This window comes from Cannabis sativa, chromosome 7 (genome assembly GCF_029168945.1).
Source record: "Cannabis sativa cultivar Pink pepper isolate KNU-18-1 chromosome 7, ASM2916894v1, whole genome shotgun sequence".
NCBI lineage: Eukaryota > Viridiplantae > Streptophyta > Magnoliopsida > Rosales > Cannabaceae > Cannabis > Cannabis sativa.
In genome coordinates this window covers 24,377,498-24,393,711 of record NC_083607.1, presented here as the reverse complement: position 1 = coordinate 24,393,711, position 16,214 = coordinate 24,377,498, and the positions used below count along the sequence as shown (strand labels likewise).

The 16,214-nt window shown below is 32.1% G+C and overlaps 1 protein-coding gene across 2 annotated transcripts; it reads right to left on the bottom strand.

Annotated features, from left to right (window-relative positions):
• Nucleotides 1-5,751: 5,751 nt before the first annotated feature.
• LOC115697469 (apoptosis inhibitor 5-like protein API5) lies at nt 5,752-12,528 on the bottom strand. 2 transcript variants are annotated; one of them, XM_030624488.2, is made up of 17 exons: nt 12,280-12,528; nt 12,057-12,176; nt 11,792-11,953; nt 11,458-11,557; nt 11,300-11,365; nt 10,749-10,846; nt 10,570-10,644; nt 10,300-10,449; nt 9,195-9,260; nt 9,029-9,094; nt 8,703-8,813; nt 8,434-8,523; nt 8,236-8,342; nt 7,108-7,222; nt 6,960-7,025; nt 6,760-6,860; nt 5,752-6,436 (listed from the first exon to the last, which is right to left on the bottom strand). In XM_030624488.2, exons 2-17 carry the CDS (start codon nt 12,141-12,143, stop codon nt 6,241-6,243), a joined length of 1,656 nt encoding a protein of 551 aa, XP_030480348.1. In that variant the 5' UTR covers nt 12,144-12,176; nt 12,280-12,528; the 3' UTR covers nt 5,752-6,240. The 2 variants fall into 2 exon arrangements, with proteins under 2 accessions (XP_030480348.1, XP_060974756.1); XM_061118773.1 differs by lacking the exon at nt 12,280-12,528 and having other exon boundaries at nt 12,057-12,273.
• Nucleotides 12,529-16,214: the final 3,686 nt, after the last annotated feature.

Sequence of the window (16,214 nt, the reverse complement as noted above, 5' to 3'; positions counted from 1 at the left end):
TGTTGGATGGTTTTCCACAGTCTTACACACTATGATTGAGATACCACTTGATGTGTGTGGGCACTCACTCATTCACTCAAGGATTTCAAAAATTTAGAGAAGAAAAGAGAAAGGAAAAGGTTCGGCCTATAGAGAAAAGATAGAGGCTCAGCTTTCATCTGACAGAAGTTCACAAAGTTAAGTGTGAATGAGAGCCATCACTATCTATTTATAGGTAACAACCTAGGTTTAGGTTAGAATTATTTGGCATTAAAATAATGAAAAAATAAATGATAAAACCCTATAAGTGTGGCCGGCCATGGGCCTTGGATAATGGGCCTCACTTATGCAATTTTGCTGTTTTATCATTCCTGCATCTGATTTTCTCAAAAACGCCAATTTTCAAATTCAACCATTTAAATGCCAATTCTAATTATTTAATAACTAAAAAATTAATTATTAAATAATATTGTCATTTAATATACTTATTGATTAGACATATAAAGTCTCTTAATTAATAAATAAACCTAGAATCTCTTTTCTTTACTATTTCGCCCTTGCTTAGTGAAAATTCACAAAGTAGACATAGTCTAACTTTAGAATTATAATTGATTAATTAAAATCAATTAACTGAGTCTTACAAGCAGTATGGTCTCAACTTGTATGGGGACCAGGGGTCTATATATCCGAGCTTCCAATAAGTAGATCAAGAATTTATATCTTAAATTCACTGACTTATTAATTCTTCGTTGAATCCACGCATAAAACTTAGAATTACACTCTCAGTATATAGAACGCTCTATATGTTCCACGATATAGACACGTCATTAGTTATCCATTGTTATAACCCTAATATGATCAATGATCCTCTATATAGATGATTTACACTGTAAAAGGATTGAATTACCGTAACACCCTACAATGTATTTTATCCTTAAAACACTTAACCCTGTATAAATGATATTTCAACTAAGTGAAATGAGATCTCCACCATTTATTTTCGTTTGGTGAAGCTGGAAGGAAATCATCCTTTACTTTCTATTCGCCAGATAGAAGCTATAGATTCCATCTTTATGTTAGCGCTCCCACTCAATTGCACTACCGTGTTCCCAAAATGTACGTATCACCCTGACCCAAAAGTAGGCTTAACTAACAAATCAAAGAACACGAATAATACTCTTGAGATTGAACCTAATCATATCAGGATTAAGATCATTTGATCTAGGATAAACAGGTGATATTGAATTGAATAGATATTACGGTAAATTCTAATATATATAATCAAAGTTCAATATCGGTCCCTTCCGATGTATACTCCATACATTTGATGCTTGTAAACTTTGCCAATGTCCTGGAAAGGACATAACACTTATCCAAGGTGTAAGAATACCTATCGCTGATTATACCATGTCAGTCTAAATCCAGTGTTCTGAAAAATCAGGGAATAAACTTTCGAACATATAATTAAGATTATATTCCACTATGTTGACAACACTATAATTATTAACAAATTGATATGTTCTGGACTTAAATAGAATTCATACATTATGTACATATAATCATGAAATAAATCATGTGAACCATGCAACATTAAATGTTATTTCTGATCTATATTAATAAGTAAATCTGATTATATTGAAATGAGTTTTATTTAGGGCATAAAACCCAACAATTAATTCCTTGTTGCATCCACTCATAGAACTTGGAATTGCACTCTCAGTCATATAGAACGCTCTATATGTTCCACCATATAGATACACTATCAACATTTAACCATCGTTATAATCTCAATAATCAAAGATCATCTATAGATGATTTATACCGAGTAGGAATAAATTTACCGTTTCACTCATCAATGTATTTTATCCTTAAAACACTTAGCTTCCTGTAAATGATATTTCAGTGAATATAATCACTGAAACAAGAGCTCTTCCATTTACCTCTATTAAGCCAAGCTCGAAGGAAATCATCGTTTCACTTCTATGTCTTGATAGAAGCTATAGATTCCATATATATGTTTAGCGCTCCCACTCAATCATACTACCATGTTTCCAAAACGTACGTATCACCCTGACCAGAAAGTAGGTTTAACTAACAAATCAAAGAACATGAATAGCACTCCTGAGATTGAACCTAAGCATATCAGGATTAAGATCTTTTGATCTAAGATCAACTAGTGATATTGACTTAGAAAGATACAACGGTAAGATTATAATGTCTTTACCAAGATCAATATCGGTCCAGTCCAATGTATACTCCATACATTCGAAACTAGTATACTTTACCAATGTTCTAGAAAGAACATAACACTTATGCAGAGTGTAAGTACACTTCATCGTTGAATATCACATCAGTGTAAATCCAATGCACTGATGAAACAGGGACTTTTTCTTTCGAAGCATATAATCACAATCACATTCCACTGTGTTGACATCACTGTAACTGTAAATGACTATATGTTCTGAACTTAACAGATTTTGTATATATTAAACCATAAACATGAAAACTACATGTAAACATAAATGACTTCTAATCTTTTATTGATAACAAATCAGATTAGATTGAAGTGGGTTTTATTTAGGGCAAAAAATCCCAACAAATCCTCACATAAAATTCAGATCTAAAAGAAATTACAAATAATTTTAAAACAGTTGTCTTGTATTTCACTTGTAGTATAATAATTTTTTAAATATCCTAAAAAAAAATAAACAAAAATAAAAAGTCAAAACATAATGATAGATTTTGGAGTTATCAATTTATTAAAACATATCATTTTTAAACATCTTAATTTTTTTTTTTAAAAAAAAAAAAGGCGAAAAAGACAAAAATATTATAGCTAAAAATTTTAGAGTTATCAATTTTTTTTTTAAAAAAAAGATGTCATTTTTAAATATCTCATTTTTTTTTTTTCAATTTTGTTTAAAAAAAAGCCAAAAGCACAAAAAAAAAACCAAAATACATCAATCTTAATTTCAAAATATAAAAATAAAATGTGATGAAGAGAAAAGGCAAAAGTCCTAAAAAAACGAGTTATTATTTTTTGAAAAAATAAAATAAAAAAATAAGAGAATTATGGAGAAAATAAATAAAAATATATATTTTATATTAATTAATATTTATAAAACGAATAGTAAATTAAAAAAAAATGGGAGAATTAAGAAGAGAACAAATAATGCTAATTAGAGAGATTTGTTAAAAAAAAAGATAAAATATAAAAAAATGTGATATTTTAGTTATGAGAAAAGAAAAGGGATTTTTTCTATAATAAACTAAAAAGAGAAGCAATTTACATTTATAACCTAAAAAGGGAAAATAAACATAAATAGAAAACAAAAGTTTCTATTTACAAAAATACTGCCCAACCCTTAAAAAACGGAGGAGAGACCTCCTTCTTCGTGACCCAGCCGAGAAACCCCAAACAACCAAATCTCTACAATTTTCTTTCAAAAACCAGGGAAATCAGCTCTGAACAAGATGTAGATCTCAACAAAAAACCAATCAAAACTCGAAAAATCCAAATACAAAAAGGGGGAAAAAAAGGTAATCAACCTCCATTGCTGTACAAAAAATGCAAAAAAAGCCTACAATAAAAAAACTCACCGCGTTCAGAGGAGAGGAATCGAAGAGAAAGACATCGGTAAATCATTGAAACTCACCCATAATTGAATCAGAGAAAGAATTGAAGGTAATACAATTTCTTCATGAACCTCTTCCTATCTTTTATTCTACATAATTGGGAATGTGTTAAAAATTGAGGAAAACAGGAAATAATTAAAATGATAAGGAAATTTGGTAAATTTGAACAAAAAATCAACAACAGATTGCATCAAAAAAATATTAATGCATATAATTAGATGCTACAGGGTTTTAATCTGTAAACAGTTGTTTATAAGTTGTTTTCCAGTAAAATAATTGTTGTTTGGGATCTGCAAACAAGAAATGTTGAACTTATTCTTATTAGCTACTGTATGCTTCAAAATAGTTGTTTAATAGTTGATTTGACAGATAAAAATAGTCGTTCAGATTGAAATGTTATTTGCAAATGTTGTCACTGAAAAGAGTTGTTTATTAGTTTTTTTTGTTAGATTGAAATAGTTGTTTGCAACTTCTGAAATTGAAACAAATATTTAATTTACATTATTTTAGGACATGAAACCATTACAAATTTTGGTACAGAGCAGTGGGCATTGGGATGACAACAAAACTTATGTTGAATATGAATCAAGTGGAGATCATTAATTTCCAGCAAATGCACTTTTGATGAACTAGTGAGAATAATGATGAAAGAACTCCAATGCAACCATGAAACAACACAAATGTATTACTACAAAATTGATGCAAATATATAACAAATTTTTTTTTTTTTGCCAAATATACTACAATTTTAACATATTCCATTGGAGATGTTCTTGCAAATATTAAGGGGCACATTAAAATATCAAGCACGACAAAAAGTAGCATACCATTATTAGTGCATTTCATATCAGCTCTCATAAATTTTAATTTAATAAATGATTTAGAAAATTGTTAATCAATTATTGGGTATCACACCGATATGGTATTGAGCACCTCAAGGAAAAAATTTAAAATTTTAATCGAAGTTAATAAAGAAATGTATATATTAATAACGAAAATGTTAAGGAGCACATTAAGATGTCAAGTACCACAAAAGGTAGCATACCGTTATTTGTGTATTTTTATATCAGTTTCCACAAATTTTAATTTAATAAATGATTTAAAAAATTGCTAATTAATTATTGAGTACCATATCGGTATACTATTGAGCATCTTAAAGGAAAAAAAAATTCTAATAGAAATTAATAAAAGTATGTACATATTAATAACGAAAATATTAAGAGTCACATTAAGGTCTCAAGTACCATAAAAAGTAACATACCACTATTAGTGTATTTCAATATCAGCTCCCACAAATTTTAATTTAATAAATGATTTAGAAAATTGCTAATCAATTATTGGGTACCACATCGATATGGTATTGAGTACCTTAAGGAAAAAATTTAAAATTTTAATTGAAATTAATAAAGAAATGTATATATTAATAACTAAAATATTAAGGGGCACATTAAGATGTCAAGCACCACAAAAGGTAGTATACCGTTATTTTTGTATTTTCATATAAGCTCCTACAAATTTTAATTTAATAAATGATTTGAAAAATTGTCAACTATTTATTGGGTACCATATCGATATATTATTGAGCACCTTAAGGAAAAAAAAAATCGATTTGAAGTTAATAAAAATATATACATATAAATAATAAAAATATTAAGGGTCACATTAAGGTCTTAAGCACTATAAAAATTATTAATGGTGCATTTCAATATCAACTCCTATAAATTTTAATTTAATAAATGATTTGAAAATAGGTACCACATTAGTATAATATTCAACACCTTAATTACTACATAGCAATAATAATACAAAAAATTATTTATTAAAAAAATTACAAATATCATTTTTCTAAAAAAAAAAAGAGAAAAAACAAATGCAGTTAACATCAATTCTTCTATTGATGTTATTCATATATATTGTACAGAATTCATCTTCCTTAAAAAAACTTGCTATGATTGGCCGTTATTTTTTAATTACTCTCAATATTTTGAGACAAAATTTAAGGGGTCTGACCAAAGCTTTGGCTGGATAATCTACAATCCGAAAGCTTTTCTATATCAGCTTTAGATTTTGACTGTCATACCAAATAAAGGTCATTTGGTTGAAATTTCATCAGTTGGGAGGATGCAAGACAATGACTGGTTTTAACAAGTTCGAGTATTACAAGTGAATTATACACTAAAATAAACTCTCTCGAGTTATACACTAATGTACTAGTCACGCATTCAACAATAGTCACTAATTATTTGAACTACAAAATACCTTAAAATCAAATTCAGTATTCTATAATAATAATAATAATAAAAAAAAAAAAAATCAGTAAAACAAGCATAATCAGTGCACTACGGCAACCTGCACTTTTCTCCTAAATGGTCTCTGTTTTTTTTTAATCGGTTGCAGCTAAATTTGAAAGGGTTCAGAATCCCCAAGCTCTACTCTCCTGCCACTCTATAATCTCCAGAGTAATATGATAATTGGGGTTAGTCCAAATCGAGTCCAAAACTCACTTCCTCTGAGAAACAAAGCATATCCCTAAGAGAAGAATTCCATACATCAAGTGCCCAATGCGCATTCTCATACACATCCTGGAATTTTGTAGCTTTTACCTAACTGCATCACTGAGTGCAGCTACCGGAAACCCCTTCCTCTTCCACGACCACCCCATCCTCTGCCTCTGCCTATGCCTCTCCCACCGCCTCTGCCACCTTGAGATAACCCTTCAAACGCCCTATTAACAAGCTGGCTCGGCAAACCACCACCTCCACGGCCTTTTTTTGAAGTAGCATTGCCTGATCCATTAGCAGCTGTAGATGGACGTTTACCTCTGAAAATAGATTTAACATATAATGCGTAAGTATAGCTTTATTTCCAGTAAACACTACTTTAATAGTGCACTTCCAGCCCAACCATTTTACTAAAAACAAGCAATATTTATAAAAATTAAGTGCCCACGGACTGTAAATTCTTAACTATGCTAAAATAGATTCCTACAGCTCTGCTTATGACTAAGCAAAGATATAATGATTCAGAACACGGCTACAACTAACATTATAGAATAATTCAATACGGAAAGAAAAAGGATTAAGAACCAGAAAATAATACATTCTGAACAAATAAAGGGAGAAAAGTCAGGCAGATCTCTCATACCCAACAGTATTAGAGGACGACACAGCAGGTTTGGTTGCCTCTTTCCAAGACAAATTTATGCTCTTGTCTCCAATAAATGTCGGTGTTTTCACATGTAATGGCTGAATCATCAGAAGTTAAAGGAATAATAAAGGGGTTAGTTTTGACAGTTTATGCATAAAAGAACATGAATGTAAACATCAAAAGTCCAATTTTACAACCTTTGTCATTGCCAAAATGTTATTGCAGGTTCGCAGTCCAGTTGTTGTGTTCTGCTTTTGAGTTTTCTGAACATAAAAAGAAAATTGCTTCAAAGTTTGTAAGAAGGAAGCAACAAACGATATGATGAAGTCTTCCACGAATACTCACAATGCTACCCTTTGCCTCATCAGATTTGGCTGCAGCCATTGCTTTGTTGTGCTCAGCCATTCCCTGAGTTAACTTCTTCATGGTCGCTCTAGTCAGCTCCTCCACACTCGTCAACCTAAACCATAAGTTAACAGTTATTTGACAAAAGGAAAAGAAAATATAGAGAGAAGCTCAACAAATGATAGCAATGAAAACAGTGTAATGGGGTAGCAACATTAACTTCATCTAATGTCTAAGATAAATGATTAAAAATTCATCATCTACTTTCTTTTTAAATACACAAGGATTCCAATGAAATACAAGAATTTTAATGTTTAATAGATTATCAAGACAGTTTCACATAGCTGAAAGAGTGACATAATAAAATGATTGCATGTGTAGCAACTTACTACAGACAAGTATTGAATGACATGATATTTTTTTATTGCAAAATTAATAACCCCCTTTACGCTAGATAGTTAAACTACAGCAGTTATTCGTTACTATCGTAGAATTCTAAATTCCATGATAACCCCTTATTTAATTCCCAATAATAGTGGGAACCAGACTCTTAGAAATTTCTATGGAAGTAGGCAGGAGGGACTTGCACCTCTGACATTGTGGGAGTAAACAAAGGTCTGATCATTCAAGCTACCATTCATGGGTATAACAGTAGGAGCTATGAATGACCACATTCCAACACAAAATAGACTCTGACTCTGACTTAAACAGATATTCCACCCGGAACAACAATAATATACTGAAAATCAGATTGCATCTACCTAACATAAAGCAATACAGTCCCAAGTTTCTTTCACAAACAACCCTAGGCCAAGGTTACTTATATTCAAGTAAAACTCTGGACTCAGCAGGAGGTTTAATGTTCGCTAAATAAAATAAATAGACAGAAAAGAAGAAAGCATCGAGCCAACAAAGACCAATATTCCTTGTCGTTGTAATTAAATAATAACCAAACTGTTGAGCCAGGCTCATTAATATATTATTTTTGATTATGATAGAAAATTAGAGGTAACTCTCATGGCATAACCAAGTATCTAAAATTATTGCCTACTTAGTGAGCTAGCTACCACCTTCAATTTACAAACATATATATTTTAAACAAAAGAGTATACAGATAGATACAATTACCTTTCAGTTAAATCTTTGTACTGCTCTGAGAAGTCCTCTCCAAGCCTATCTGAGGGTTGGCCTGTTACTATTTTGTAACCACATAAACTGTTTGTGGCATTGGGAACCTAATCCAGTAAGAATAGTAAAATACTTAGCACATGAGTAATTCACATCAAATAAGTACATTAACAAGACAATCAAATGTAAAGTAGGAACCTTTTGAGCAAGATGATGAAATGTATACAACAAACACTCAACATAAGTGAAGTTCATCTCTTCTCCAGTTTTCCTTCGAGGCATGTACTTCTGAAATCAAATGAAAAATTAAAAACAATAAAAAAAATTAAACGAAAATCACTCAACAAACTATATATTTAAGTTGACCTTTCACATTCAAACAACTTTAACAGGCAAGGTAGTTGTCTCAGAGCTACATAAATGGCAACAGGTTTTGCATTATGTCATTGAAACAATATATAAAATACCTTCAGAAGTTGAACAATAGAAGGAAGGATCTGGCGTGAATCTTGAGGAGTTGTGTAAGGTGAAATTTCTGCTAGTGCTTTGAGCAAATCCAACTTGCGTTCCTCAGGTAGCTGGCATGAGACATATAGTTAATAACTTATATACATTGACTAACTTTACTGGTACGTAGTAAATACAACTTCCTAACTGATGAAAGTAGTTATCAAAAGTTCACAAGCATGATATAAGGTTCCAACCAAATGACTCAATTTTGTGACAATTCTAAAATGGATTTTAGTGTAGCTACACTAAAAAGTATTCAATAACATTAAAAAAAAATGATTACCTTCTCAAAGACGGGTATTATGTGCTTATTGAGATAGTTGAGGAACTTGCTACTTGATGCACCTCTCTGTGTCAAGTACAAAGTACATGGGGTAAATTTTATAAAAGGGAAACACACACAAACACAGAGAGAAAATAGGGTAAGATTATTTCAACACAGTCCATACCACGACAAATGGAAGAGCCATGTAAAGGCAAGAAATCAGTCTGTCTATATGGTCAGCATCTGAAACCTGCATTTCAAATTCTCAAAAAGTTGTAAAAGAAAAGGTAACCACAACACCAAAAAAATAATAGTGCTATGAACCTCTACAAAGATGAGCAGTGAGCACTACAGATTTTCAAACATAGTAAAAACACACAATCATGCACTTGATTAACCAGAGAAAAATTATGTTAACTTTCAAGAAGTTTCTTCAGAAAAGAAAGAGAATGTAACACAGTTGTAAACATATTATACTTTTTGAAGCCCCATTTTTATTGTAAAATTTTGTAATGTTTCAACAACGCTTTCACCAGTTACACTTTAATTACCACACAATTTACGCCTCAGATTTTTTAGCACATTGTCCTATGCAACGTTTTGCCAACAGTACCCTTTCATTAGACCAGTGTGGATATTTTGTTACCGTTTCCTTAGTTCAGTGTGGATATTTTGTTCATAGGCAAAAAGTTGAGCCATAAATCATCAAAATGTTTAAATCCAATATTTATACCGACGGACTTCACAAAAGCAGCCACAGCATGTAAAAGTCACAGGTTATATTTAGATCCATGACTGAGCTAAATAATAATGGTTCTATGTTTGAATATGGTGCTTCATACAATGGGCCAACAAAAATTACAGTTGTTAATGATGACACACTATTGAGTGTACGGGAACCAATTTTAGGCGTCCCTAGCAGACTGTTTTCCAGATGAAATGGCATGATCCATCCAATACATATTGAAACTACTACCGCTATTAGAACTAGTTATGATCAGCTGAGAATGATACAATCCAAATTTGACCTGCTTCAGTTTCACCCACAACTAAAACTAGACAAACCATACTAGAAACCAGGCTCTGTTGTGATTACAATTGAAAGTCCTACGAAATCCATGTCCTGTAAATCCTACCCCGAGAATATTCAATGTGTAACGATTCTAACAATGTAACGTGCAGCCATCAAAATAAATCCTAAGTTTTCAGATACATATTACAGATGGGATGTTTACTTGTGTCATTAAATAAGCCGGATCTTAGCTCAAACCAGTGAAAAATGAACTCACATTGAACTGTGCATCTAAATCAGCTTGGCCTTCAATAATTCCAATTAGTTCTTTCATGCGTTCTGGAGGAGCTTTCTCTCCAAATATGCTCAAACTTTTTAAGAAGTCCATGAACATTCTAAATTCTGCTCCAGTTACATCTTCTAAACTCTGCAATTAAACTCAGATCAGTCCTGCAACTTTAATAGTAATACCAGGTTTCAAAAGTATAAAAGATTTCACAAATTCGATGCATATAAAATAAATTAGTGTACAGATCTGAGAACGTGCCTTTTTTATTAAGTCAGTAATATGCCTCTCCATTTCTTCCTGTGGCTTCAACAGTTCTCCTTTAATAGGAAATACCTGCAAGTACAATTACTTAGTCTCAATCGTCCAATTATTTAGTAGATCGTGATCCACCACACTAAGGGCAATAAAAATCACAGGAAGTGGTTCTGACAAGATACCTTATCTCTTATAAAGCTTAACACCTTCTCCCGAATAAATTCATCCGTGCTTGGTTCATCAACACTACCAATATGCTTAAATAAGGCTGTCAAAGAAGCTACACAAACAAAATGAAAACACAATGAAAAGAAGGCATTCTAAATAATATGCATTCAATCCAATGGATAGTAAAATAATAGAATTTTGTAGAAAAGTCCTAATTAGTGCTACAGGGAAGACTATGAAAATCAATCAGTGGTGTACTAACCCCAGAAAGAACTATAAAGGAATGTAAATCATTGTTGACTGCGGCTTATGCAATAACATCCAACCATAAAATTAAAAAAGTCACTTATTTCTAAGAAGTCAATATCCAACAACATCCAACCACTTAAAATAGAAACTGAAGACAAAAAATGTATACAACATCAACATCGGCATGAGAAAATCCAAATCTTTTATGGAATTTTTATGCAAGCATTGCTTTTAATCTCAAAAGATCAAGATGTCAACATGCTTGCAATATACAAGAACAGATTATTTCCATAACATAAGCACAGCAAAAAATTACCTTTCACATCCTGCCTCAAAAGGGCCATAAGAGCTTTATGGACAGCATCACGCTCCACAAATTCTTCTACAGCATTCAAGACAGACAAGCTCAGAATTATACAAAATTAGCACAATATCCTCATAGATAATAACACAATTCAAAACACTAGAATTTACCAGCTGCAAGAAGTTGCACAAGAATGTCCACTATTTTGGCAATATGTTCAGGCGTATCCTTGCAGAAAAGGGGTAGTCCCCGAATCGCTTGTACCCGAACCTATAATAACGAAATACCACCTTTGAAATAACAAGCAAGGCCCATATGAAACAGCAGAGAATGCATCGTTCCAACAAATTTAATGCTCTCTGATTCTAAATATTTGATATCACACAAATCGTCTCAGGTAATAGGGATTCAAACAACTCTCTATACTGCCACAACATGTAAAAGGGGGAATTTTTAATTTCTAGTATTTTTTTCCCGACCCTTAATAGAAAATGATATACTGACCCCAAGTTCCTCCTCCTCGATCAAATCAAGGTGGGTATCGATGGCGGGACCGGACAGGTCCGGGAAAAACTTGAAAAACCTAGGAATGAGCTGGGCAGCCAATTGCTTAGCCTTGATACTCGTCTTGGCCGCATCAATAATCCCCTGGTAGTCCTTGACATTCTAGAAAAACCCAAACAAGAGCAAAGACGCTCAGGGCTCATTGAAACCAGATTACACAAAACAATGGAACCACAAGATATAATAAATATATATTAATGCGGACCTGGGACTTGTCCTTGGATTCGTTGAGACGCTCGCCAAATTCGTAGAGCTTCTCGATGTGGGAAGCGTCGTCGGAGGGATCGGACATTGGAGAAGTTGGGATTGTTGTCTTCTTCTAGCGCTGAGCGAAAATTGAATAGAGTCAGTCATACTTAGATAAATACTACACATATTGAATACTCAGGCAAAGGGGGAAGATCAGTACAAAGGTTTGTTTTACTTACAGTCTATGAGAGAGAGAGAAGAGTGTTGAGCTTTTAGAGAGAGAAAGGCACACTATGTTGTTATGTGTTTAGTGCGTTGAGGGTTTTGGGGAAACAGGCCAGAAGTAGCGAGGGAGATACAGACCAATATTATCTTCAACTCTTTTTTTCTCTCTTTCCAACAAGATGTAACGACGACGTATTTGCCTTGATCGAAAACCAAAACTCAAATGTCATCTCACAAACAATTAACCCTCAATTCTCATTTTTGACCACAAAACCTCCTAAATTGGCTTTCCGTTGCAGTTTACTTTTTGTAAAAATTCCATAAAATATGAGATTTTAAAAGAAAATTATAAAAATACAGCACTTATAAGTTTGTCGTTTTTTATCGCATTTTTTCAAATTTAAACTTTTTTATAGGATTTATTGATCGAATTTTACAGAAACCGAATATAATTAGAGCTCAAGAAAATAAGAAATAAACAAACAGATTTTTTACGTAGTTCTGACGTTAATAATTTTTAGTTCATGAGTCCATTATATTGGCCTCTTTGGGTAAATATTTTATGTAATACAAGTATTTATAATAAGGGTTTCTCTATTCCTCTTGAGAGAAAGTTTTCTAGAAATTTTAGCAGAGTGTCTATAGATGAAAAAAATGTTCTCTCCTTGCTTAAAGAAGAATGGAAGTATTTATAGGCGCACAGGGGGTAAAGGGCATACCCTTTACCTATCTAGGATTTCGTACTTCACACGCTACTAAGGCTAGTACTGCTAAAGGACGATTTGACCATTAGTTAGTAAGAACATTCTTCATCGTGTGGCGTACAGTGCTGTGAGGATTTTTGTACGAACTAAGACACGCGTCGCGCAAAGGTCTCTCCTTTACGAAATTCTCTTTAACCAGGTTGTTGGGCAAAAAGTATATTTAAAGGTGCGTGCGCGCACTACCATGGCCTGGCACGGAGGACAAAATCTGACCATGTGTCAGAAAAAAGGTGTAACTATCTATGGAGCGACCTTTGCATGACGCTGACGTGGCCAACGTCTACGAGACCTCTATCGCGCTCCGGGTCCTTTACTAAAGGAAGTTACTCCTAGAGGTCATATGCTCCCATTACCTCCCAGGTCCGGGGGACTTTCATTTTCTTGGTAACTTTGACTAATTCTTGTCGCTGTTGTATTCTTCCCTCCGATTGCGCCATGTGTCTCATTTGCGAAAACTTGGATAACATTTACCCCCCAAGCTTTTGAGATTCTTTGAATCAAAGGAGCTTGCTATCTTTCCCGGTGCTGACCATTAACACGCGCTAATGATTTAAGTTGCGGACACACCCCCACATGAACTATATTCTACCGAGGGTACATACGACATTCACTTTCTCTTGCGTAGTAATCACGCGACATTTCTAAAAGTCTTGCTTGCCCCTTTCCGCTCGTGGCAAGGTGCGTTTAACAAAAAAAGTGGAATGCAACTGGCGACTGAATGACGTGTAGAGAATCACCTTGACGTTTCTGTGGGCCCTAGGTCGATCGTACAGGACTTCTCATCTCCCTAGCCGTTGGATTTATTGCAAGAATCTAAACCGTTGATCTTTCATAGGCCTATTTTCTTTTTGAAATATAAATCGCCTTTGGCGGTGTTCTTTTTACCTTCTTCATTTAAAGCTCCATATTTTTCTCTACAACCTTTTTTCTTTTCCAACCAACCTCTGGATGCAAGAAGCGTTAGAGGGTTTGATTTAGCGATTACTCGTCATACACACGGAACTTTTTCCAAACATCGCACCCCTTCGACTGGACCAGTAAAGTTCTTCATGTAAGGAAAAGAGATTCTAGGTTTATTTATTTATTAATAGACTTTATATGTCTAATTAATAATTAAATTAAATGACAATATTATTTAATAATGTATTTTAGTTATTAAATAATTAGTTTTGGCATTTAAAAGGTTAGAATTGGAAAGATTGGCATTTTTGAGAAAATAGAGATAAAATTTGATAAAATTGCAAAATTAAGTGAGGCCCAATAACACCATATGGCCGGCCACTTAAATAGATTTTTCAAATTAATATTTTCATTATTTTAATGCCAAATAAATCCTAACCTAAACCTAGTAGTTGCCTATAAATAGAAAGTGATGGCTCAGTCTCAACACAAGTTTTCAACAAGCCTTTCTGACAGAAATTTCTCTCTTCAGAAAACTGAGCCTTCCCACTTTCTATCCTTGGCCGAAATACCTCTCTCTCTTTTCCCTTCATCTTTTTCGTGACCCTAGTGAAAGAGTAAGTGCCCACACACAGCAAGCAGTAACTCAATCATAGATTGGAAGACTGTGAAGGATCAAATTTGAAGAAGAAGGACATTCGGGCTCAGATCTTGATTATACTCTGCTATAGAAAGGAATCAAGGGTTAAAGATCTGAGTGGAAGGAGACATTAATTCCGCTGCATCAATGTAAGGTTTTCTTAACTTTATATGTGTTTAATTTATCGTTTTAGAAAGTTCATATTTATGTTGTTAATAAACATACTTGTGAGTAGATCTAAGATCCTGGTAAAATAATTTCCAATAACTGGCCTCAGAGCCATGGTAATGGATTTACTTACATGAAATTTGGACTTTAAAACGATTGTTTGTATGTTCTTTGGATGGTACCATGTTGTATTGAGTGTTATTTGATGATTGATTGATGTTTGTGAAATTTTCGTGAAAAATAATTGTGATTTCGTTTCTGAAATTATTTTTATTGGATAGTATGGAAAAAATTAAGCAAGTTAGCCTTTTACAGAACTTAATTTGGATTTTATTTGAATTAGTTATGATTTTTTGAAGATTTGAAAAAATCGGGGCTGTGCTGACTTTTTCCTGCGATCGCAAATCTGTCCGTACAGTTTTGAATTTTTTCGTTGTTCTTCGATTTTTCATGCTTTTTCATGTAATTAACTTCCGATTTTTTGTATGGTTTTGTATATATGCTATTACTATTCCTAATTCAATTCTAATTATCATTTTGAATTAATTTAATATTTTTTTAATTTAATTCAAGATATTAGTGTAATTTGAATTTGAATAGAATTAGTATCTATCTTCTTGCTTAAAAATCTATCTTATTTTTAAATTTGATTATATCTTATTTTTTTTAAATTTAAGGTCAGATTTTATAAGATATTTATAAAATCTTTTAAGATATTTTAAGATATCTTATCTTTTAAGATATTTTTTTAATAATATCTTATCTTTTAAGATTTTTTTTAAAATCAAATCTTTTTAGATATTTTGACCTTATTTAAATTTAAATAAGATATTTATAATCATGTAATTTTAAATAGATATAAGATATTTTACTAACTTTTAAATTTTGTTATTTTATTTATTCAAATTAAATTTAAAATCTGAAAAGATATTTCTTTTATCTTTTCTAATTTTTATTTAATTTTTATTTTTAAAATAACATTTAATATTTAAAAGTAGTTAGTAAATTTTTGAAATGATATTTAGGTTGGTTGAAACCTAATTTTTCAAAATTGTAGGTTTAATTTTTGAATATTTTTTTTTAAAAATAGTTTCGAAATTTAAAATATTTTTTTTATTTATTTTTGAAAATAAATAATTTTTTTATTTTCGAAATCTAAATTATTTTTTTTAATTAATTTTTTTTAATTATTAATTTCGAAAATTATTTATTTAAAATTAAATAAATCCTACTTCCAACTATCCAGCTAACCTTGTTGCAGGAGTATTTGTTTTTAGCTTGTGTGTAAGTTTTAAAAACCTATTATTACTTGATTGCAAATAGCCATGGTTACTTTTTGCCAGATCTAATGATCTGATGGCTCCCTTGATCAAGTTAATAATTTGTAACAGGTAAATTTTACAATCTTCTTTCATCTGTGTATGACCTAGCAACATGATAGGATCCATCCAAAGTGTGCCTGTGTGAGCCTATATGT